This window comes from Parasteatoda tepidariorum, chromosome 2 (assembly GCF_043381705.1).
Source record: "Parasteatoda tepidariorum isolate YZ-2023 chromosome 2, CAS_Ptep_4.0, whole genome shotgun sequence".
In the NCBI taxonomy this organism is placed as follows: Eukaryota; Metazoa; Arthropoda; class Arachnida; order Araneae; family Theridiidae; genus Parasteatoda; species Parasteatoda tepidariorum.
The window spans coordinates 100,857,350-100,883,901 of NC_092205.1; the positions used below are offsets into that span (position 1 = coordinate 100,857,350).

Genomic DNA, 26,552 nt, shown 5'->3' on the forward strand with positions numbered 1-26,552 from the left:
AGCGGGGGTGCCATCCCCTCCGCAGAGGATCAAAATTGTGATGGCATGTCTTCGGATCATCCTCCGGGATGTTTCCCAGACCGTCGCCAATAGCCCATTGTGCAGCTCTAGTGCGACGTAAATTAACAACAACAACAACAACAAACCAGATGCTGAAAAGATTGTCAACACAAGTAACTATCCAGGTTATGCTGACCTTAACGCCTTTGTTTTGTTGTTGACTATGTCGCTAAATTGAATCCTCTTTCTTATAAATATCATTTATTCACACAGAAATAGCCTTTAAAACTCTTCTTATATCTGAACTTTGAACTCATCAGAATCTTGGCTACTAAAATAAGTAGAATTAGTCTAATCTTTGTATGCAAAGATTAGAATTATGTTAATTTTCAAAATATTTCTAGGTTTAACTTGTTATTCATAAATTGTTTTATTTAATGAAAATTTTACAAACGAGTCTTTTTGTGCTGCCTCCTTTGTTGTTGTCGTTTAAAGAACATTGTTGATAAATATATAGTATGATTTGTATTTTATAGCTTTCTTTCCTTCGAAAGTATTTAGTAAACTTATATTTATTTAGAGTTTTTAATGATAGCATTTTACAGTTTTATTCTTTTTTTTTCCTTTCTTCATTTATAATTAAAGAACTATAATAGTCCTTTTGAATCTTCGTAATCTTCAAATGCATTTGTTCTATAGTACAAATCATATAGAGGATCGGAAATTTCACTTGAAAGTTTTACCACATCATTTACAAGGACTCAATAAAAAAGCGCAAATCTATTACTTTGAAACTAATCTTTATTATGTAAAAAAAACAATGTAGCTAAACACTCGCATAATATTTATATGAAACTTTTGTTTTCTAGTGTCGAGCTCAGGGGTTCAGAGTAGCGAAGAACTATTGTAGTCGCTACTATTTTATTTTTAAAGTAGTGTAATGAGTAATTTACAAAAGTGTAGCGATTTCTGACTACTACTTTTAAATTTAATTTAGTAAGGAAACAAGATTCAAACGAACTCATTTTTTTAATCTGATTAGTGTAGTTCTTAGGCGGGTTTGCCAATGAATACGTCCCTGGATACATGTGCGTAATTATTACTGGATACGTATACGTATTCAATAATATTTAGACAGTAATTGGTATGTATATTAGACAGTAATTATGATCAAAGTGATAAATGATTTTTAATAATTCCTAAGCAATTATGTATAATGACTATTCCTTAATTTAGACATTGTAAATAATTTATAATATATTTGATCTAGCCGTTACAAATAAGAGCTAATTTATTACTTCAATCAAATCTTTCATATGTCATTAAACGCTAAAAGAATAATAATGAAAGGAAACATATTTTGTTCTGCAATATTTGATGTCCTTAATTTCTTAGAGAAAATAGAGGAATTAAACACTTAGCGAAATTTCAAATATATTAAAACTTTCTGGTATTAAATGTTCACTGTCAGAAACAGTATACAAAGTTGGAGGTTAAGAAAGCAAATTACTTAAAATTGTTTAGAATATCAATCTGGGCCTTGTAAATATAACTATGAATAAATATTTCTTAATAATTCCTCATCATTTCTAAATAATTCCTCATGATTCTGAATATTAGCAATTCTAATGTGCAAAACAGTTTTAAACATCAGTGTAAATTAAGCTCTAAAGCAAATTTTGTCTTCTGAAAATGGCGACAACGTTTCAAAAAGTTTGTAGTTACTACATTTTTTAAAAGAAAAAAAGTAATTTTGGTTATCTGCATTTATAATAATGTAGGTTACAGTATATACTACAAAAAGAAATGAGTTTCTCTTACCACTGTCTGAGTTTATGTAAGCTTGACAAAACTAATAAAAATATCAAAAAAATTATTTTATTTTTACTTGTTGATTTAATTGTTATGCATTTAAGTATTCAAATAATTATTACAGTGTGCAGTTATTTAAAATTAATATTGACTATTTTAGCTTCAGAAAAAGGGGAAGAAATGGATTTTGTTGGTAAGCTCTTCCAGTTTCACAATTGCAGAATCTTAAGGAATTCTTCAATCATAAAAGAAGATCTTTGGATTCGAGATGGAATGATTATAAATCCTGAACCTGTGTTTTATGATGAAAAGATTGTGGCTGACATCAAAGTTGACTGCAAAGACTCTTTAATTGTACCTGGATTTATAGATCTACAAATAAATGGTATGTTTATTTTTGCTACTTATATATACAGGGCACCTGGAAAGTCATGAGAAATCATGGAAGATCATGAATTTCGGTACTGAACAAAATTTGTCATGATCTATTTTTTTTTAAAAAAAAATCATGGAAATTCATAGATTTAGGTCACCGAAAAATCTAATTTTTAAAATGGAATTCACCCCCCTCCCCAATTTCATGGTGTTCCGAATATCTGAATTAGTGACAAAATCCCTATTCACAGTCATATTTTACTAAAATATGAAATGTTTTTATCATGTACTTTAAAAATTATGGTGCTCTTTCAAAAAATGAAAGAAAAAACATCATTTCTTGAGTGAATTATCTTTTAAACTTCAGTGATTTAAGAATTTTTGTTATTATTCTTTTTTATTTGATCAATTTCAAATTCTAGCTGGTGCAAGCCAGTCACTAGCGAATTTTTTTATTTCAAAATGAAAACAAAAAGATCAGGAATATTTCTTTCCTTTCCCATGAACAAGAAATGTATCTGTAGAATATAATTCTGTGCAGAGAGAAAAAAATTTTTTTTGCTTTTGTATTTTGTTCAGCTATTTTATTGCTTCAACTCTTTCTTTACTCTATTTTTTTTAATTTAAAATCTGTAAATATGAAGATGCAGAGTGTATCAGTTTTGGTTATTATATCTATCATTTCAATTAATGTTATTGTAATGTTTTTTTTAAATTGTGTTATTGTCAGACGAAATAGTAACTTTGTTAAGTCATGAAAAATTCTTGCAATTAGTCATGGAAGGTCATGAATTTGAAAATCTAAAATGTAGCAGATACCCTGACTATTATTGAAGTACTCATTCTTTCTCAAAACTGGAGAATAGGAAAAAAATTGTAGGGAAACCTGGAATTGTTAGGGAATATGATTTGGGAGGAGAGATAAAAATAATGCATTTTTCAGCCATAGACTAGAAAATAACCAATCTTAGCAGTGCTCAAAATTAAGGGTGATCCCAGACCACTTAAATTTGAATCAGGTCACCATTAAAATAATTATCATACTTGCAATCGATGTAAAGGGATAGTTTGCCCTTTTTTATTTATTTTCAGTTTCATGTTTTAGTTTTTGTCCCAAAATAGTATATTTTATTCTTATTGTACAATCTAACATTCTTTGTATTGTTATTTTTTATGTAAATTCTCTCCATTAACTTATTAAAAAAAAATAATACTAATTGAATTGCACACTAGCTGTTGAAAATGTGCTAGTAACATCTTTTAATATGGACTGAAATATCATTTAAATCAACTAATTTTTTTTTTTTTTGAAGAGAAATCGTCAATTAAAATTTTTATACAAAGCATTTTACTATTAGATTATTAAAATTTTTTATTGATTTTCATAGCTTTAAATGTTATTGCAAATATTTTGATAACTTTCAGTTAGCAAAACTTACTTGTCATTTAATAAATTACATAGGGTGTGTAGTGTTTATTTTTGTTTATTAAAAGCCTTTAAAGGTGATTTTTTAATTGGGTTTTTTGTAAAAAGTGCTTCATTTTCTCTTTACCAAAATAAAATTATTTCTTAATCATGCCAATTGCAGTCCTAAATTCCAAATAAAGTGTGGTTTCCATAATATATTGTTCAACATTTTCATTATTTATTCAAGCACAATCCATTTCAGCTTACTGACGTCCTTATATTGGGAAAGCGGTTATTATTTATTATATTTTATTATATTGTACTCATATGTCCGCATCATGTTTACTGAGCTGGATTCAGTTAGAAGAATTCTTGCAATCACATGTATTGCAAGTGACTTATTGATTATTGATTTCAGACCTCATTCAAACCGACAAATCTCTAAAGTTTTTGCTGATTGTGGGGACCAACTGAACATTTGCAAATATGTTTTGCCTAATTTTATCTTACTTTCCTGTTAATTTCTTTGCTTGTGCAGCACCATTGTCTGCATCACAGGCACAAGCCCTGTGACTCAATTTTTTTGGGCTTTCTGCAACGATCCTCTCTAGCGTTATTATTCTTCTGCAAGATACTACTAAAACCAACAGCTGTACCTGTTACTAATTTAAAGTAATGGAACAGTTGTATTTACTGAGAAAAAGTGTAGAAAACCCTATTTGAATAAAAATGAAATTGTAGATTTTTTTTATTGAATATAATATTTTTTATTCTAATATTATGGGCGATATTCTTACATTTTGTTGGAAGAAAAACATGCACAATATATTTCCATTCCATCAGCTTGATGTTTTGAGGAAATTTTTCACTGTGTTCCTCTATGACTGCACCAAGATTTTTTTTAAAAATGTCCAAATGACACACCTGAAAGTGAACTTTTGACAAAACATAAAAGAACATTGTAATTTTTTTGTTGTTGAATTTCCAAGCACATTTTGTATAATTCATTTGAAGTTGAGGTCTTTATTATTTCCCAAAAATTTATTGACAACTTCTTTAAAGGAACTCCGCGCTTCCTTTTAAACTTTTGTCATAATTGCTTAAAATACTTCGTCCTTCAAAATGTTTTGAATATCTTGTCCTACAAAAATACTTTTCTTCTCTTTCACGCATTTATGATTCGGGAAAACACATTCCTTCTTTGCCTTTCATGAATTGTTTTACCAAACTAAGTTTTATCTTCGGTGAAGGCAAAAGAATCTCATCTTGGTTAACCAAAGCTTCCTCATTAAAATTTTTGCTACAAATTTCCCCTCTCACTTAATTCAATGTTAACTTCTTTTCCTACTGTCTCACTCACGCAGGAAACATGGATAGTTCATATCCTCCCGTGAAGTCGAAGAAGTATGCAAATACTTTTAAATCATCTTACATGGTCCACATGTGATGCTTTTGTTTTCATCATTAATTCAAATTAATATATATGTTAATTTAAATTTTACAATTAAAAACCTGCAAATATAAATCATTAAAAATCTTTAAATCTGACTCTTAAAATCTCGGAATATTCTGTTTTGTCTGGAGAGAATCAACCCTGGGGCAATTATTTTTTTAAAAAAATATGCTAATGAAAAACTGTATAATATAAATTCAGGCAGCATTTTCTTATATAGACAAGAGGTTCTTCTGACTGCGGAATTTCCTTATTTCTTAACTTTAGAAGAGAATATAAATAAAGATAATTATTTGTAAAATGTCTATTTTTTCATATTTCTATATTACATTGTTGTTTTGCTTTATTATTATTTTTTCTCTTTATTCACGATTTACATTCAAAGCTTAACAGTTGGTTGGACTGTCAATGTACACATACAGTTAAAAAAAAAATTTATTAATTTTTTTGTCTTTTAGATAAAAATAGTTTCACAAGCTGTTTTATTTATTTTTTTCATAATTTGAGTATATCGATATTTTCAGACCTTCTTCTTTTTTCCCCTCACTCTCATGCCTGCTCGTAGTTCAATTTATTTTTAATAAATGTCTTAGTTAATTTGTGTTTAAATATTTGTCTACCTGTAGGTAATGTCTAAAGCAACCTTATTTATTTTGTCATTCTTTTTTTAAGAGAAAAAAAAAATCTGTGAAATTTATTTTGCGATTTTTTTTTTCTCCATTCGTCCTACCTTTTTAGTAATTTATTATGATACATTTTTATTCCATTTTCAATTGTGTATTTTCATGTGTTATGTATTATTAGTGTAAAACTATTTTTTACTTAATAATATAATTTCAATTATACTATGTTTTATTTTTAATAATTGTTCAATTAAATTGTTTATAAATTTTAGCTAATTATGAACTATAAATTCTCAAAGCATCTTTAAGAAAATCCCATTTCAAAACAATAATCTGCTCTTAATCATATTTATTTGCTGGCAAAGGGGTTTAAGTGTCCAAAAGTATTAAATACTTAATTAGTTCTTTGTTTATATGTTCTATTTTCTAATATAATTGTTTATGTAAATAAAAAAAATATGTAAAAAATATTACTTTTACCACTGCCAATAAAAAATACACTGATATTGCTTTTAAATTTAACTAATTTAGATTTTTATGTATTGTTTTAATACTAAATATTTCTATTTATAGGTGGGTTTGGTTATGATTTTTCAAATCCTGAAAAGGATGTGTCTAGCAGCATTGATGCTGTATCTAAAAATCTTCTTCAGCATGGTGTGACCTCTTTTTGTCCCACTGTTATAACATCATCTCCTGATCAATATCATAAAGTAAATTTACATTTTTGATATATATCTTTCTGCCTAGTTGTATGTATTACATTATTCATAATTCCAGTCAAGTTTTTAGAGAGCAAATACAGCAAAAAGGAGCATTGCACTACATACAGAAAAGAAATTCAAATTTTATCTATAGTCCTTTCAAATTACTACAGGATTGTGTCAATGCAATGGTCCAGTTCCTGTCAGATTCCATTTAACATGGTATTAACAACAGTATGTACAGTGTATGAAATTCTTTCATAGACTTCTTCTCAGGAAAAAGTTACTCATGCTGACAATTATCATAGTACCATGTTGAATAGTCTTGCAAGAAATGGACAATAGCATTGATGTAACCTGGGCTCTTGCTGTTTATTAAAATAAATGTAAACTGTAATAATGTAAATAAATATAAAAACTAGATTTCTATTTTTACTATAGTTAATATATTTATTGTTCTTTTCCATACTATTTTACCATTTTTTTAAAATTAGATTTAATGTTTATATACTAATCAACAGGATTTGCTGATTTGAATCAACTTGATTTAAATCAAATGATTTTTTTTAGTATATATATTGATAGTACAGTACCATCTAAACTGTGCAATCGCTTAAGAAATGAGAAAGCTGGAAAACTTTTGTTTCATTTTATACAGTTTAGCAACAAATTACAAACAAAATATTGTATTTATGTTATCCTTAATATTGTGTACATTAATTTCAAATCACAAAATGAAAATGTCTATGTTATTAAATTAAATAACCCAGAATTAGAATTGCGCTGTCTCTTTTATCAATAAGTATTTTTTTCTCATAATATGTTTACAGTATCTTTGACATTATCAGATTTTCTATAAAGAAATTTTGTGCAAAAAATTCCAATAGATTTTAGTACATAGATTTTTTTTAAAAAAAAATTTAGCTTAAATTATCTATTTTGATGTAGTATTAAAAATTAATATTTTAATTTTAAAATATGTTGATCAAATATTTTTTTGTCAAATATTTTATTATTGATGTTGATCAAATATTTTATTATTGATGTTGATCAAATATTTTATTATTGATATGTTGTTGTTATATATGTTGTTGATCAAATATTTTATTATTGACTACATTTATAAACACAATCAGTTTCATTTATTTTGTCATTTTAAAAATCAAGAGAAAAAAAAAAAGAAATCACAATTTTAAATTAAAATTATGGTTTGCTAATTGAAACTTTGTATTGATGGTTAAAGTATTCTTTCAATTCTCAATTTCATCTAGTCTTTAAATTTGAATCATGCATTTTTTTCAAAATGGTTGCTATGCATTCAAAGCTATGTATTATAATGAAAAATTGTTTTTAGTAGTTAGAGCTTCTGAAATATTGTTATAATATAGTTTTAATATTAACTTAATTTTGATTAAACATTTATAAAGTTTTTTAAATCAAAAAATCACAAACCTTGCTAATCATTTAATTCCTTACTTTCTATGGTTTCTTTTTTTTAAGTCACAAAAAACACAATACCATCAGTAATTCTATATTTTCTTTAATTTTGCAGATAATACCAAAGATAAAAACTCAAAAAGGTGGTAGACATGGCGCAGGGATATTGGGTATGTCAATTCAAGCCACTCTTTATTAAAAGTAGGTTTTATTTTAATCAATTGTACAATATGAATTGCTCAAGTTCTTATTTGAAATTAGGAATTTAAAAAGACTAAAATTGTTGCAATGCCATTATAGGCGTTGCAGATTTCCTAGCTTTTAAAATCTCTATAAATTTTATGAATGTCATTTTTTAATTCAATTAAACCAATTATTTAATTTTTATCACATTTTATAAAAAGCCCATATAAATATTTTATTCTCTTCTTAGTAACCAATGTAACGGCTAACTTTTTAATTCAATACAAATGTATAACCCATTAATTCACTATTTTGACAAAATTGAACATTAAATTACTTTTGTTCACTAACCACAAAAATGTTTCAGTTATAGGCTTATATTCTCACAGTCTTTTTGGTGATTAAGCTATAGTCGAATTACTTCAAATTTAATACTCATAGTGCAGGGTTGGCTTTGTTTTTGGCTTTCAATAAATCACCACTCATAAGCATCCATTGGGAACAATACAGTCACTGCTTATTTAAAATTCTTGGCATGAGAACTGGAGGTTTCGCCTCTCACTCTGACTGTTATTAATTTACACAAAAATTTCACAATGTTTAATAATGCATCTCTTTGTCCCCATAAAGGGAACAGCCTATAATTTTGATATTTTTCATTTTTATGGCCATAGATGTTTAATTTTTAATTCTTTCTCAATAAAACAGTCATTGATTTATAAATGCAATAATGCTTATGTACAACAGACCATTACCACTACTGCAATAATTATTCTTACATAAAATTAAAAAAAAAAATGACATCAAAGTTGAATATCTCATATTTTGTTTAAGGGAACTTCATACTAAAAATCTTAATTTTTAATTGATACATTCTGTTTAGAAAAAAAAAAAGCTTTTCAAAAAAAAACTTTTTTTTTNTCAAAAAAAAAAATTTTTTTTCTTCTTTTTTATAATTATTATTATTTAAAAACTTTTATCTTAAATATCTAAATTTTAACAGATAATTTATAAAACAACAAAAGATGTATTAAAATACTAGCTGAATACCCATTCTTCCCTAGGGAATATTTAAAAATAAATAATTAAAAAAAGCAAATCAGTATTGAGAAACATTATGAAATCAAACTGAAAATCATATATCGACACAATTTAGAAACTTGGAAGAACCAGATAAGTGATATTTTTAGGGGAATTAATGAATTAGAATTAATAAGATTTAAAAAAAGTGTCGGACTAAATACGGGTATGTTTAATGCAACAGAACTGTTTTTGTTTTCACTTAAATTTCAACGTAACTAATTACATCAATTTTCAGTATGCTTGTATGATTTTTATTTCAAATTAGGTCACGGTAAATAAATAAAAACAAAGAAATATTTGTCCCACTTTCTAATAAGTTGAAAATTAAATAGTTCAGATGCAACTTTTTTTTCCCCTACAAATGTCATTAACCTGTTTCTTCCACCAAGTTTTTCAATTAATATAGCTAAAATAATTTTAATTTAATGTTATATTTTGTTATCTTCGATGGCTTTATATTATTGAGGTAAGCAAAGCTTGTTGTTTGTAATTCATGCCATTGAATAAAGATGAAATGTATTTAACATCTCTTGGCATGATGCTATTGCTCACGGCCGATTCATGATAATTAAAATTCCCCTTAAATTAAGCACTTAATTCCAAAGTACAGGTATCAGAACTGCTTGGTGCAGTTTTAAAAATCACCAAATGTATCAATATAATATTTCATACCTATATAAGTATATTTGATACTTATTCAGGGGTCTGTCCAGGCCGAATTTACTACCGTTTAGCGGTACCTTCACAAATTCAACTTTAGGAAAAACGGTAGTTTCACAAATTCAATTTTAAGAAAAACGGTAGTTTCACAAAATACTTTTTCTTAAAATTTTATTTTTGTATCCCTTAAGAANATAGGTATTCTTTTTGATATTCTTGTACATTAAGCTATTCTTTGTCAGATAACTTACAGTACTTGTTTGATATAAAGTAATTTTATAAGCCTAATGGCATTTTAGCATTTTGCTAAAACTTTTTTTCAGATTTTAGCTTTTTTGCTAATGAATTTTTAGACTCAGCTTAAACCCTGAATACCACTGGAAAAAATATTTTCTGAAACTGTTGATAACCCGTTATAGAATTCTTATCAGAACCAATTTGTCAATTACCATAATACCAGTAGTACATATTACCATCAGTGATACCTGTGAATTAAGCGTCATCTGTGAATGGGAATTTTTTACAGTTTTCACAAACAAATTTCCCATTAATCTTTCTTCAATGAGCTTGGCTCTTGAGCGTATAGCTTATTTTATTTTACTTCAATTAATACAAATTATCAATATTAATTGAGCTTTAGTGTCAATAATAATATGCAGATTTTGAAACTATCTATATGCCAAATTTCATTGCTTTCTGTCTGACAGTTTAGGAGTCTATAACGGACACCCAGACAGACACACATTCATTTACATATATATATATACTACGCATTTATATTTATGTATGTTATTTGTATATATGTATATATATATTTACGCATGTTATAATTAAAACAAGAATCCTTTGAAAACAATGTATTTAATATTACAAAAACCATATAATGCAATGACCAAATATGTCTTCAATAATTAAATCATAAATTTAAATTGTCCACTTAATTTATTATACTAATAATTAATTCATGTAAAAAGAAATTTTAATTTATTTTTATTTTCGGTTCATATAACAGTGTATTAAATAATATACTAATAGCTTGGAAAAAACTTTTTAAAAATGCAATTTAAAAAAAAAAAACAGAATTTAATAACTTTATTTTGTTACAATATAAGAAAGAAAAACGTAGTACTATCTATTGAACTTAAAATAAATTAAACTAGTTAAATTAAATTGGTAGATTCTCTTTTTGGTAAAATTCAAATTATTGTTAAAGTAGATTCTAATAAAGAATCTATAGTAAAAAGAAATACCAGTTCATTTTATAAAATCTTAAGATAAACAGGATTCATTTAAAATAGATGAACAGGATTATTCACTCATCTGCAAACATTTGAAAAAAGAGTATTAGTTTCAAGACATCCTTTTAATGCAGTTTTTCAGTGTACTTTCTAAACATGATATATGAAGAGCATTTTTTACCCCCATGATCAACTTAAGTAATCATTCGGGTGGAACAATTATTAGATCATTATTCATTTGTAATCGAATTTTTTTTTCATTTTTAAAATAGTTTTTATCCCTTCTGTTTAATGAGCTAATTGATATGCTAAGTGTCATATAATTGCATTAACAAATCTGACAAACCTTGATTTAAAGCAGATTATTTAATTCAACCCTTAAACAGAATAACACGAACAATAAAAAATTCTTTAGGTAATTATGAATTAATAATTAATTTTAAAATATAATAAAACAGTTAAATAACAAAAACTCTTTGTGTATAATAATTTTTTATTAATAGATGACAAATATCATGTTTGTTTGAACTTGTTTGGAATAAATTCAAGAAATTGCTAATTATTTAAAGTAAATAGTATAATTAAGTATTTTTAAAGTTAAAACTATAAAATATTTTTTAACTATATTATTTTTTAATTTATAATGTTATTCATACAGTAACTTTCAATGAAGATTTGTTGCAAAGTTTCCTCAATTAAGACAATATTTAAACAATATCAATTGAAATACAAGTCCTTTTAATAAATGTTTCTAAAAATTTCTATTTTTTTCATATTATTTTTTAATATTTATTTGAACTTTAAAATTAGTTCAATACATTTTTGTTTATAATTGTTTACTTACATAATTTTTAAACTAAATGCCCTTTCTTTCTCTTCTTTTTCCCTTTCTTTTCTTGTTTTGTATATAATTTTTTATTTTACTTTATGAATAAACAATTAATTTACTTTTTCTTCTCTTAGTTTCCAAATTTCCCTTTAAAAGCTACGCAAATAAGTATGGCACTGTATTATTAAAACAATTAAGTGACTAATTCAACAATTTTTGTAGGTGTTCATGTAGAAGGTCCATTCATTAATATTGATAAGAAAGGAGCTCATCCTGTCCAACATATCAGGCATTTAGATAATGGTATTGAGGATGTCATAAAGACATATGGTACTTTAGATAACATCCGCATTATTACTTTGGCACCTGAACTCGATCCTGATAATATAGTAATCAAAGAGCTTGTTCAAAGAGGAGTCACTGTTTCATTAGGTATTTCATTTTATTCTTCTTGTAGAATCCTATTACTAGTTCTGGAACAATTAAAATTTTAATTTATGAATACAACCTTATTTACTCTTCAATTTTTTTTCTGTGTGTTTATGTTCTGAATTTACCAATTGCTAAAACTTTTGATAGGATTTAAATGTTTTTTTTTACTTTAATGTATTCCTGTTCACACTTTCTTTTTACTTGAATTAAGATATTTTATTTTATATCCATCGTCGAACAGCCTACGCAATTTTGGGTTGATGACAACTAAGGTTCGACTCTGTAACCTTGTAATTTTGAACCAATCTAGCACGCAAAAAAACTCCTGAATCATTAGCCCCAGAGGTATGATTTGTTATGGGAACATTAAGGACTCTGTGACTCGACAGATTTAACGTGCATCAGTCACCATTTACTACACGGGGAGTCTTCAGCCGTCCTGGATCGATCCCACAAACTCTGGGCATGGACATGAGCCCAGTGCCCTACCGACCAGGCTATCCCGGCCCTTTGAATTAAGATTGTGTAAATGCTATTGTTATGGCACAATCTCTTAAATAAAATAAATATGAAATTATTTCTAAGTTCAGGGTATCCGCGCACCTGGAAAGTCATGAAAAATCATGGAAAGTCATGAATTTCAGTATTGAACAAAATTTGTCACGAAATGTTATGAATTTAACTATTTTTTTAAAAAGATCATGAAAAGTCATGGATATAGGTTGCCAAAAAATCTTATTTTTAAAATAGAATATCCCCTCAATTTCTTGGTGTTCCGAATGTCTGAATCCCCACTCACAGTCATATTTGATTAAAATATAAAATGCTTTTATCAAACTCTTTAAAAATTATGGTGCTATTTCAAAAAAAATGAAAGAAAAAACATTTCTAGAGCGAATTATCTTTTAAACTTCTGTGATTTCAGAATTTTTGTTATTATTTTTTATTTTATCAATTTAAAATTTTAGCTGAAGCAAGCCAGTCATTGGCGACTTTTTNATACAAAATTTTAGATTGCAAATTTGAGTCATCATTTCTTATTGTGTTCAATTTGCACAGATTTTATCGTAAATCTATTTCGTTTCTCAATCGCCTTTTCAATGGTTATTGTTACAAAATTCTGCATGATTTTTAAAATCCCAATTTTTAATGCGATATTACAATGCGTGAATTTCGAATTTGAGTCATCACTTTTCACAAAAACTCACCATACATAATATTTACGTGCTATTATAATATTTACGCGAATAGTTCATAGAAAAAATATCATATTTGCCACCAACTTGACTAAATGGATCATAGTATATGACAATTAAGTCATTTAATAAAATTTTAGCCTTATTTTTGCTGAATTTTTTTTCTTATTTAGGCAACTATTTTCATGTTTTAGGCTACTAAAGGCAACTATTTTGTTCATTTTTTTCTGTGGCAACCCTGGGTATCCGCGCACCTGGAATGTCATGGAAAGTCATTAATTTCAGTATTGAACACAATTTGTCACGAAATATCCTGACTTTAACTATTTTTTTAAAAAAGTCATGGATATAGGTCGACGAAAAATCTTATTTTTGAAATGGAATCTATCCCCCACCCCCTAATTTCATGGTGTTCCGAATATCTGAATTTGTAACAAAATCCCCACTCACAGTCATATTTGATTAAAATATGAAATGTTTTTATCGGGCTCTTTAAAAATTATGTTGCTCTTTCAAAAAAATGAAAGAAAAAACATTTCTAGAGCAAATTATCTTTTAAACTTCTGTGATTTCAGAATTTTTGTTATTATTTTTTATTTATTTTTTATTTTATAAATTTAAAATTTTAGCTGAAGCAAGCCAGTCATTGGCGACTTCTTTTATTCCGAAAAGAGAAGAGAAAAATCAGGAGTATTTCTTTCCTTTCTGATGAACAAAAAAAGTATCTTTAGATTGTAATTCTGCAGAAAAAAAAGAGAAAAAATTTTTTGCTTTTGTATTTTTTCAGCTATTTTATTGCTTCAACTCTTTCTTTACTCTGTTTTTTAAATTTAAAATCTATAAATATGAAAATGCAGAGTATAACAGTTTTGGTTATACTACCTATCATTTCAATAAATATTACTATAATGATTTTTTAAATTTATTGTTGCGTTCTTGTCGGTGAAAATACTAACTTCGTTAAGTCATGAAAAATTCTTGGAATTAATCATGGAAAGTCATGAATTTGAAAATCTTAAATGTAGCAGATACCCTATAAATTTTTATGAGACTATAGAATTGGCAAATAATTTGACTTTTAAATCTCAAAATGCAATTTTTTTTAACAAAAAGAAAAAAACCAGAATTGAATTTTATTCAATGACTTCTAATAAATAAATATTTATTACACCCTTCCTTTAGTTATTTACAAGCTATGAGATATATTCAAAATTTCCATGATCCTAATTTTGGAACTAGAAAAGTACGAGATTTTTAACTGTTCCCTGAATCGCGATTGAATTCTGCAGCGGCTCTGGCGGTATCATTATGCCTGTTATTTATCAATAATTCAATTTATTTAATATATTTTATTCACTCTATAGGTCACTCAGCTTGTCACCTCTCTGAAAGTGAAAAAGCAGCAAATAATGGGGCTTCATTTATAACACATTTGTTTAATGCGATGCTTCCTGTAAGTTGTGATTATTTAAATAAACCAGTTTCATCTATTTTATTTTTGATTCAGCACAGTTTATAACTGCTGAAAACCTAAGTCTAATACAAATGATTATGTAATTAAAAAAACTTCTAAAACCCTATTTTCATTTTCAGATTTATATTCTTATAAAACTGTATAAATAACAGCAAAATTTTAACTTTAAATCTTTTAATGAAAAATAACCTAAATCTAGTTGTTTGTATAAACAAACAGGGAAAAAAAATCTTCTTATTCAGTAAATTATGAATATTGAATTTTTTTTCTTTTTAATTAAACAGAAATATTTCTTCTGTAAAGTTATAATGTTTTTTAACTTTGTTATAATATTTCTTCTGTAAGTTCTTTTTATTTACTTTTTACATCAACATTCTTTTGGTCAAATTGAAGCAGTCCAAGTGTTTTCGAACTATTATTTATTATTCAAAAATCTAGTAAAAATTATCGTAAATTCTAACCTTTAAATTTGCTTTTTATCCAATTTTAATTTATTATTTGTATCTTTGTTTAAAGTTATTTTCTTCTAAATTATTTAATCTGTTATTTAAAAATCTCAACGATTTCTATAATAGTTTAATTTTTAAAAATTGTATTGAATAATTATTTTTTGAGAGTTTATTTATAAATGTCTTTCTTACTTCTGTGTAATCATGCGAAATTGAAAAATTTTTGTGAAATTAATTTTGTTACTCTTGTGTAAATTCAGATTTTATCATATGTTAAGTTTTTTTTCCCTTCCATTTATTTAACTGTTTGAAGGTATTCATTTAAACTAACTAAACTCAGCGGTGCGACAGCCCATAGAGGGCCAATGCCTACTGTTCCCATCTCAGTTTTCTTGACCTTGGGCTCTGGGGTGCAGGAGCAGATATTCCGGTCAGGTGGTCAGCCGAACGCGGAACCCCCAGTGTTTAGTTCCCAAGCATGCTTGGTACTCATTTATCGACCCACTGAAAGGGTGAGTCAACCTTGCCCGGCCCGAGGATCGAACCAGGGACCTGTGGCACGACAGCGCGAAGCGCTACCGCTTTACCACCTGGCGTCATTCATTTAAGCATTATTCAAAAATTATATTTTAAACTAAATTTATACTACTTAAATTTTTAAAAATTATTATTTGCAAATTGTAGCAAGCATAATGATATGGTCCTTTTTGTTAAACAGTGAAGTACTGCAATTTTAAAACACTTTTATAATTTACTTTTTTTTTCAGGAAAATATATTTATTCTGTTTTAAGTTTAATTCATTGCATTGCTTGATATAAATTTTTTTTATTTTTTTAGTTCCATCACAGAGATCCAGGTTTGGTGGGATTACTTGCAAGCCATAAAATTCTCCCTCCTAAAAAAGTATTTTATGGACTTATTGCAGATGGTATACACACTCATCCTGCTGCTCTTAGGATAGCTTTTCGCACAGATCCTAAAGGTAACAGACTTACACATTATATTTATATTTAAGCAACTATAAAATTCTTTATATGAACACTAAAATTTACTCAATATATATCTGATAATTAAAACGATGGACTTAATTGAATTATTTTATAAATGAAGTGCAGTATTAAAGAAGTGTGGGGAGATGAGTTTTTGACAATGTCCACTTTCATCTATGAAAAGGTATCCCCATCATAAAATCGAGTTAATCTGTCTTAAACACTAGTGAATTGGAATTTTATTTCTGTAGTGGTAGACACACAACAGTACACCCCCACCAGAATTATATCTGTGATAGAATTCGATGAACGGATACCACTAGTGGATTCATTGCTGTTTGTGAGAAGCCGGGAGAGCTGTATTAAGATCACCTTACATTTTGCTGATTGTGAGAGCTGTATTAAGTTAGCGGTCGTGGGTGCTCCTGTGTTGCCATTAGCAGTCGAGTGTGTGCAGGCTGGCGTTGCGTGTGATCGAGACTGAGTAGCAACAGCGCGAGGAGAAGGTCAATTGCTCAATGTGGACAATCCATCAAAGTAGGCGTGTTCAAATCGAGATGGGAGTTTCTGTCGAGGTAGGCGTGTTCACATCACTTCCAAAGTTCATCAATGTGGGTTGAGTTGTTGTCGACGGTGTCAACCTTCATCTATAAGAAGGTACCCCACCATAGAATTGAGTTAATATGTCTTATATATTCTAGTGAATTGTAATTGTATTTCTGTAGTGGTAGACACTCTAAAGAAGTAGTGAAACAAGAAACTTTCAAAGTTTTTAAATACAAATTACTAATGCTAAATTTTCTCTCGTTTTACTGACAAACAAGTAAGTGATTTCCAAACTTGTTTAAAAAACAGAAGTACCTAACGTTTAGTCAAAATAATCACAGCAACATAGTGGTCATTTAGGCAACTTTTATTTCTCAAGTACTGGAAAACAAAATTTTCTAGTTTTCTTATTTCTTTGGTGAGTAGACTATTCACTGTCAATTTACATTTTATGAAGTAAAAATTAATTGATATGGGTCAGTCTTTTTAAATAAACCTGTATTATAGATATCTTATCGGCTAATAAACTCTGAATTTTCAAGAGTAATATGTTTTTTTTTTTAAAAGCTCATTAAGTTTCTATAAAAATCATTGTAGTAAAAAAGCTTAGTTGCATAGCTATTAGTTTGTGATTCGAACAGAATTCAAATATACATAATTCAAATTTACATAAATTCAACTTGGTATTTAAAAGTGTTTTTTGAATTGTGTAAATGTTAAATAATATCACATTATTGTAAGATAATATTAACATAAATTGAACTCATCAAGTTTTTGAGAATATGTTTTGAATTGCGTAAATGAGACTGTCAAAAATGTCAAATGGCTGTCAAATGAGACTGTCAAAATTAAGTCACATTGTTGCAAGATAACAAATAGTGAATGAATAAGAAAGAAAAAAAAATTTAATTTATTTGTGCAATTTTTTTCAATTAATTGTAATAGATATTTTGAAGCAGACAGTATTGATCCATCAATATTATCTTTTTATTTGACTCAGCAGGATCTCATACTTACATTTGAATAAATACGACAATGCTTCAGCAAAAATATGCCTAAATGTATTATTTATATAGGCCTAAATGTTGCCAATTTCCTAAATGTAACCATTGTGCTTGTACTTAATTGTTTTCTGAATATGGGCCATGATGTTAAATAAAGTAAATAACCTAATATACAGTGATTGAAAGGAGTGACGGACTGTATCTATTGCATTATTATTATCATTATTTTAGAATATTATAAAAAAGTATTTATACAATTTTCCCATTATACAAGATGGGAAAGGAAAATTTTCTATGCTATTTTAATTGATTCATAAATTTATTACTGAGTTATTTATCAAATTATATATTTTCTTAAATGTTTCAAGATCGTGTTCTGGATCTAACAATATTATGCCGATTTTTCGTGAGAAAAAAAAAAGGAAATGAAGTCCCATCCATTTCTCTTTTCTTCTATTAAATTTTTGAAACTGAAAATCAAGCATAAAATTTCAGCTTTAATAATGTATGTGTTTTCATTTTCAAATAATGAACTTACTTCTCTGCTTTTTAGTGCATATTTTAAATAGAACCTTTGTAAATATATTTTTTCAGATTTTATCACTCATTGTATTTTTTGTTTTCAAAGGTTTGGTTTTAGTAACGGATGCCATATCTGCTATGGGATTGAAACCAGGTACCTATAATTTAGGTGATCAAGCAGTGACTGTTACCGAAGACCGTGCTGTTGTTGCCGGGACGGATACTTTGAGTGGAAGGTAAAATACTTTATTTTTTGTTGTTTCTTTTTTTTTTTTCATTATTCCATTAACTTTTTTTTTCTTTTTTTCCCACAGTATTGCTACTATGGACTTTTGTATTAAATTTCTTCTATCAGCCACTGGTAAGATATGCTCACACTATTTGTTTTATCTATCTATTTAGAGTCATTTTTAAAATTGTCTTTCTGTGACTGTTACAGATTTAAAAACATTTGTGCAGGAGTATGAGTGGTGTCAAATTTTTTTAGCAAACTATAAATACGATAAAATAGAAATATCTATCCTTTATAAGATTGTGAGAATAAGATTAAATATACATAATATTTTGTTACTCGGTATTCAATATCTGCACACTTAATATATTATATGTTATAGTTTTTTTACCCCACAATGGACTGATTGTTTAAGACATGATTCCCAGTAGGTCTCCTGAGGGGCCAAGAATATGGGGTATTGTTCCTAGTTAAACCGTTCTACCGTGAAATGTTCGACTTCTCACGCAGGTCACCTGGCCAATACAGCTGGAGTAAAGGATCAAAATTGTGATTGCATGTCTTTGGATCATCCTCAGTGATGTTTCCCAGACTGTCGATATTAGTCCATTGTGCGAGTCGTGATGGCTCTGGGGATAGAGTGTTTGCCTTCCAATGAGATGAACCAGGTTTGCATTCCAGCTACCGCTGTTCGATACGAATTCCGAATCTGGCTCGGACGGACCACGTGCAGGCATGAGATATCCTAAGTAGTAGAGGGATCATGGGTTAAAGTCCCTTTGCCATCAGACTTACCATGAGAGGTTTTCGTGGTTTTCTTCTCCATGTAATGCAGATGCGGATTAGTTCCATCAAAAAGCTCCCTTTAAAGGTAAATTTCTCCCTATACTTGATCCAAGAGTTCCCTTGTCTTCTGGATTGGGTTATAAGATATAATATCCTATTGTGCAGCTCAATGTAAATAAACTACTTCTACTACTAGCATTCATAAGTGATTAAAAATCATTAGTGTCCTCATGGGATGTTAGTTTTCAGTACTATAATGTATTTCTGGCTTTTTAATAAACTTTTAAGACTGAAAAAGACAGAACAAGAAAAGTTTTAAGAGTAATGGCTAAATAATATAAAAATAAATAAATAGTGCTTCAGTGGAACCATTTTTTGTAATGGGCTTAGTAAGACAATAGGAGAAATTTGATTTTTTTTTTCATATTGAATTGTGTGTACTGTTTAAGTAATTAGGAGTAAAATATTTTTTCTACATCAGAATTTAAAAATTGATTAAGTAAAAAAATGAAAACCTCAAATTGGAGAATAATTCAGATAAATTTGATTTGATTTAATTAACGTTACATATTGAAGAATTAGCTATTCTCCTTATCTAATGATAAAAATTTAAGCAGTCATCTTGTTTATTTACTTATAAACTTTTTTGTCCATATTTCTGTCTTTAGAATTTTAGAAATTTTTACCCATGGTATCCTTTCATTATCTCCTACTCATATCAATGGAAAAGCATAATACAACCAAGGTTATTATAAATTGAAAAGTCAATGTTTTTTTTTACAACATCATTGAACGGCAAACTCATTTTTTCAGTTTGCAACTACCAATGTTCAACTTTGTTGCCTTGTAATTTTGAACCCAACCCAGAAGGCAAAAGAATTCTTGGATGAAGCATTGGGATTAATGAGTCATTATATAGGACTTTTTGATGGAACTAACCAGCATTTGTGTGAAATAAAGAGGAAAATCACAAAACCTCCCACAGTTCTAATCCGTTTTCCACTGAGGATATTTTTCATCAGCACTGTGATCAGAACCCATTCGTTCAGGAAGTAGAAATGCCTGATGCACAACCTTTGATTGATCATTTATTTCAAAATTGTCAGGTATTCACTTTAATGACCCCCTTGGTCCGCAATCAACTGTCGCAAGTGTATTAAAAGTTTTTTGTTTTCTTTCCTTTTAAATAGCAGCACAATTTTTCCAATTATATCCCATCAGTATATCATTTTTGGTCCAGAATAGTAGTTACTATTCTTTCTAGTTTTAAATAATACATTTTAATTTCTCTTTTGACTATTATTCTTGCCTTAAACTAACACCTGTTAAAAATGCATTTATTTTTAAATGGAGAAAAATGTTTATGTAGTTTAGATAATGTTGGCTGATTTTGATAGTCACAGTATGTATGTTTTTGTTAAAAACCATTTAAACTGTAGTTACAATATTTTCTGGTGTAAAAGTAAATTTGTTTTTTTTTTTTAATTTTTATTTGATATTTTTTAAATAAGCGTCAAGATGTTTTAAATCATGTCAGCAAATTAATTTATTTCTTTTAAGTCAATTCATTTTTTTTAAAATCATTTATTCAAATCAGCTTAAATAAAATTCTATTGATTTAAAAAAAATCATGTATCCAAGTAGTAAATATTTTCCTAAAGTTTAATTTCATTGATATTAAAAATTTTATGTTGCTCAATAATGCTTAAAGTATTGTTTGATGTTTAAAATAAACTAATTAATAAAAAAAGTAACAAGTGAAGATAAATGTGCCTAATTGAAAACTTATTAAATATTTAGTTTGTATACATATACAATCATCTACACTTGCTCTGGCAAGGGTAATTTAGAATAATTTATTTATGTTTCCTTATTTAAAATAATTTATTTTTAATTTGAAATTTAATTGATAAATTGAGTCTTTGTGTTCACAAATTTATAAGAGTGTTGAGCTGTAATAGCTACAATTGTTTTTTATTCAGTGATTAATTTGTAATGAAATAATTATTTTAGTAAAAAATATTAAGTATTTAAGTAATAATGCAATTTTACATAATAATGAGCATAACTTGTACAATTTATCAGAGATTTAATTAATAAATGTGAAGAAAAATTTTTTTTTCATTTAAATCAAAAAAATATGATTTAGAGAAGAAAAAATCCAACTTTTTAAAACCATTTACAAATATAAATATATATGATGAACCATGTTTCAAATATAATTTTTGTGTTTCTCCTTAGGTTGTACCCTTGTTGAAGCCCTAGAATGTGCCACTCTGCATCCCTCTCAAGTACTTGGTATTACTTCAAAGAAGGGTACCCTTGATTTTGATACTGAAGCTGATTTTGTACTCTTAGATGAACAATTGAATGTTCAAACAACCTATATAGCTGGTGAGAAAGTATGGGGAAAAGATTTTCTTACAAAATAAGATTTGTAAAGGAATATATATATACAGTGGAATCCCAGTTTTAAATTGTTCATATTGTATGTTATCTTGCTTCCTGCGTCATTTTCTGTTGGTTCGTGGAAATTGCCGATACTGTTAATGTTATTATTCCTGATCTTACGTTACCCCTTTAAAAAAATTCCCATTTTATTCATTAAGATCAAAATTATACTAATCTCGCACTAACTTTTTACAATTTCTTTCTTTTTTTTTTCTTCTTTAAAAAGTGTCTGTGAAAAGGCACTTCCTCTTTGAGTACCAAAAATCTGGGATGAGAGCTTAAATTGAAAAACTTTCGAGTGGAATTTTTTTACAATCCAGTCATTTAAAGAATGTTACACTAAACATCAGTTTAGTTAATAATTTCTTTTTCTTGTTTCTTGTAACCTTCAAAGTGTTATTAAAACAAAATTAAATGATCTGTAAGCTGTGAATTTGATTTCTGCAAAATTGGACAGTGTCGACTAAAGTGGGTTACAAATTGATTTAATAAAGCAGGCTCCTCCATATCCAATGGGAATATAAGCCCTTGCGAGTAAAGTTTGGTGGCCGAAGATCTTTCGAAATCGATAATGCATGTATTAACTGCAACACACATTCCATTACTTTTTAATTCTTTCAGTGTCTGATTTAATGCCTTCTCTAAATGATAGCGAGGAAAATGACAAAGATGAGTAAAAAATATTGAAGAATATACCCAAAATTGATCAAGAGTTCCAAAGCATAAAAATTCTGAAATGATATTATTTGCTACTCCCACAAAACTGATAACAATATTTATTTATTTTTGAAAAGCAAATTTGCGAACCATAGTAAGTACTGTTTAAGATATTGTCAAAATAATATCTATACACGATAAACAAGTAAATTTTTAAAAAAAAATTCTACTAATTCATATTGTAATTATAAAATTTTTAAAAATATGCTTTTATGTTTTTTGGCGACTTAACATTGTTCCGCTTCGTGCATTTTTTAATGCTAGTCCAGCTGAAAACTTAAAATTGGGAGTTCCATTGTGTGCATATATATATTTCAGATTTAGCTTATATTGTGTGTATAGGGCAAAATAAGAAAATATTGTTACCGGCCAGTGGCTATTTTTAACTTTTTGATTGTTGCCACTTTTTTAAACAATTAAAAATTCTATAATTAATTTTAAGAAATTAAATTATTGAAAAAAACATGTTAATTTTACTAGTGCAACACATTTATTTTGAAGCATTTCTCAAAATTTGAGAAGCACTACAAAGTACAAAATTAAGAAAAATTTGTTCCAAATAGATTTATGTGAAATTAAGTTCTTACACATAACATTTTTAACTGCCAAAATTTGGGTATTGAGTTTTTGAGCCAATAATGCAACATAAAATTTATGTTTATGAACAAAAAATAAGACTTACCCCTTGCAAAATAAATTTGAAATAATTGTAATCATAATGTTGAAATCATATTCATTGGATTACTTTTGAATATTTTGAAGAAGAAAAAATATTTTAAAGTTAACTTTATTTCAAATGAAGCCATTGATAACCCAATTCAGTCCCCCTTAAATTTTAAATCAGTCTTAAATAACCTGAATCTTCCGGAGATAATTACAGATTTCTCAAGTAATAAATAACATGAGAAGTTGATAGCACATGTTATTGAGCACACATGGTGCATTTTTGGCAAGAAAGTGGCAACTAACTAATAAATTATTTATCAAGAAAAAAATTTTGAGTTGCTCTGTGTCTGGTGTTGACCTTTAATTTTGCCCAGCATTATATTTAATTCCCTACATTTCATTATTATGTTGATATAACTGTGCCAAATTTTAACGCATTTGTATTATTGAATTATAAATACATAAAATTATGTATGATTGTTTGAAAAACATTTTGTTCACTAATGTTCTTGGCCAGTAACCGCCTTATTGTAAAGTACATAACAAAATTAGAACTTACTATGCTATGAAATATTTGTGAAGTTTTTGATGATTTTAACTTTAAAAAAATAAGAAAAATGCAACTTTTTATTTCTATATAGATTTAGCTATATTTGAAGTAATGTGGTTTTATGAAGTTGAAAATTGTGAAATTTAGTAGTAGAAATGTTATGTCAATCACCTTTTAACATTTAGAACTTATTTTTTTGCAAAGTAAAAATAAAGTTATTTATACAATTTTATATAATGACTATCTCCATTTTAACTTTTAATCCAATGAACATTAAAAACTTAAATTCTCATGTTAATATTATGATAAAAAATTAGCTTCATATATACATTAGAAGAAAAAAAAATTCTAAATTTTCAGTTAATGATAAATAGAAAATATGCCATGCAAACATTTAGGAAGTATGATTTACGTAAGAAATAAACTTCATCGACACAGTATAATGCCATTATTATTTGCCATTACATTTCTGACTTGTGAGAATTATAGATTAAATTTTGAAAAACAAAAATATACTTTTATTAATTTTGTCAGCTGTATTTTTGTGTGTGTGTATGTTTGTTGCAGATTTATAAAATTCAAATTAAATAAATTTATTTGTTTCTGTAACTTAATGTTCTTGGATATATAGTATTCACTAATATTTAAAAATGTTTTGCTCACTTTTATATATTGTGGATTACTTTTGACTCTAATATTGATTGTTATTATACATATATATTTTATTCATTTCAAAGCAGTATAAGCAATATACATTCATGAACTTTAAGTTATTTTGTTTTGTAATTAGATAAGAAATACAATTTTAAACGTAACTATATTTCTAAATTTTATACAATAAAGATATATTTTGTGATGAATATAGTTATTTTGCTTATAGTACATTGTTATTTTTCTTACATAATTAAATGACATATTTAACATTAGTTTAATTGATGATATTTTTTGGAAATTTACTGAGGGTTAACAATACTAATTAAAGTGTTGAACTGGTTAAATAGAGTTATTAACGATTCTGTTTGTAACAAGGCACATATATTTCACTTATCAATAATTTCTTGCAAAAAAAGAGGGGGGGGAATTAAAAAATCTGAGAAACTGATTTAATCCAAAATTATTTTAAAATAATCCTACTTACTCCCCTTTTTTTCTCAATCAAGTTTCTAAACTTAAAGATACTTTAAATCAGGGTTCACCCAGCCCAAAATCCACGATTCATACATTACAAATTTACAAATCAAAGTTTTTATTCTAAAACAAAATAATCGAAAATTAAAATCATTTCTGAAAAAAAAACTAACTTCCAAGCAATTGAATATAAGTTAACTTGATACATAAATTAAAATGCATTCAACTTGATTTTGAGAGCAATGCTTATATGTACCTTTAATTAGGATAGAAAAGCGATGTATCTGTTCTTATGAAGAACAAGAGATTGGTGCTCCTCAAGTTTTATGAACATTTTTTAATTTATATATATTATTATTATGTTTTTACTAATCAAATTTTCATTACAAGTGCTTAAATTTTGAAATGTTATAAATTTTGCATTTAGTGAATACATAGGCAGATTGCAGTGATTTAAATTAAATATACTGCATTTATAAAAAAAAATAATCAGTTTATAGGAAATGAAATTAACGTTATTTTCTTAAGAAAACTCTAAGATATAATTTTTAAGTTTAATATATTATTATAAACTATATGAAACTAAGTAGTATTCAATATTTTATGATTGTGATAAAATTGAATTAAGTTTTTTTTTCTTTTTCCTTAGTGTAATGCTATTTAAATTCATTGTAATGAATATTTTTATAAAAAAAGTTTTAGAGTATAAAAAATGCAATTCTGCTTAAGAAAATTTAAAATTTTTGAGCCAAGTTGTTTCGTATGTTAGCAATTTAAAGGTACAACAAATAAATGTTTTGTTGTTCAATGTTGTTAGCACATCACTATTGACCAGAAAATTATTATTAGATATTATTCCTTAATTAACAAATATCTAGATTACTTTAATTGTCATCAGCATAAAATTATTGCACAATATATAGATATTTTTTAACTATAAATTATTTCTTTATTTGAAGGTATTTACTTGAAATATTTACAGGGTGCGTAGCGTTTTTAAAAAGTGCTTAAAGGTGCTTATTTTTGATTTTTGTTTTTTAATATCTCTTAAAGGTTCTTTTTTCATTTGGTTTTTTTAAAAAGTGCTTAATTTTCCCTTTTCCAAATTGAGATTTTTCCTTTACCATGTAGATTTTCGCTACGAATTATGCAGAAAGACACTGTTCACATTGTTCTATTCAACGTTTTTACAATTTATTCAACCCCAATCTATTTTGGCGCATCGTCCGTCCGTAGCGTATGAAAACGCCATTCGATTTACATGATTCAAAAATTTTGGCAATTGTCAAAAACAATGCCAAATGTTTTTTTGTTTTTTTTGACAATAAGGTTAAAACCGTCAATTTTCCAAAACTTTCCAACCCTGCCTAATTATGATATTTTTAAAGTTCTTAAAAATATTATTTGTGCGCTTGAAAAGTGCTTATTTTTTGTTGAATAATTTTGCTACGCACCCTGATTTATTATCCTTTTCTTAATATTGTTCTCTACTATATTATCCCAATTTAAAGACCATCAAAGTAACAGTGGTCTTTTATTATGAAGTAACCTGTATTATATAACACACCAGCAGACTCTCAGTAACAGAGAAGGCTCTTTCAGGA

The 26,552-nt window shown here is 27.2% G+C and overlaps 1 protein-coding gene across 3 annotated transcripts; it reads left to right on the forward strand.

The window, feature by feature from the left end:
- The first annotated feature begins 65 nt into the window (after positions 1-65).
- Positions 66-24,680, forward strand: LOC107455729 (N-acetylglucosamine-6-phosphate deacetylase). 3 transcript variants are annotated; one of them, XM_043044847.2, is made up of 10 exons: positions 66-173; positions 1,973-2,197; positions 6,245-6,384; positions 7,928-7,982; positions 12,028-12,237; positions 14,798-14,886; positions 16,195-16,339; positions 18,525-18,654; positions 18,733-18,779; positions 21,678-24,680. In XM_043044847.2, the coding sequence occupies exons 2-10, from the start codon at positions 1,993-1,995 to the stop codon at positions 21,866-21,868; spliced, it is 1,212 nt and encodes a 403-aa protein (XP_042900781.1). In that variant the 5' UTR covers positions 66-173; positions 1,973-1,992; the 3' UTR covers positions 21,869-24,680. The 3 variants fall into 3 exon arrangements, with proteins under 3 accessions (XP_042900781.1, XP_042900779.1, XP_042900780.1); XM_043044845.2 differs by having other exon boundaries at positions 143-516; XM_043044846.2 differs by having other exon boundaries at positions 148-185.
- The last annotated feature ends 1,872 nt before the right edge of the window (positions 24,681-26,552 follow it).

Bases quoted from the DNA above. Each gene is read 5' to 3' on its own strand.
- LOC107455729 (XM_043044847.2), top strand. From the start codon at position 1,993: ATGGATTTTGTTGGTAAGCTCTTCCAGTTTCACAATTGCAGAATCTTA. The intron at 14,887-16,194 runs GTAAGTTGTGAT...TTATTTTTTTAG, and splicing joins TGTTTAATGCGATGCTTCCT to TTCCATCACAGAGATCCAGG. The intron at 18,655-18,732 runs GTAAAATACTTT...TTTTTCCCACAG, and splicing joins ACGGATACTTTGAGTGGAAG to TATTGCTACTATGGACTTTT.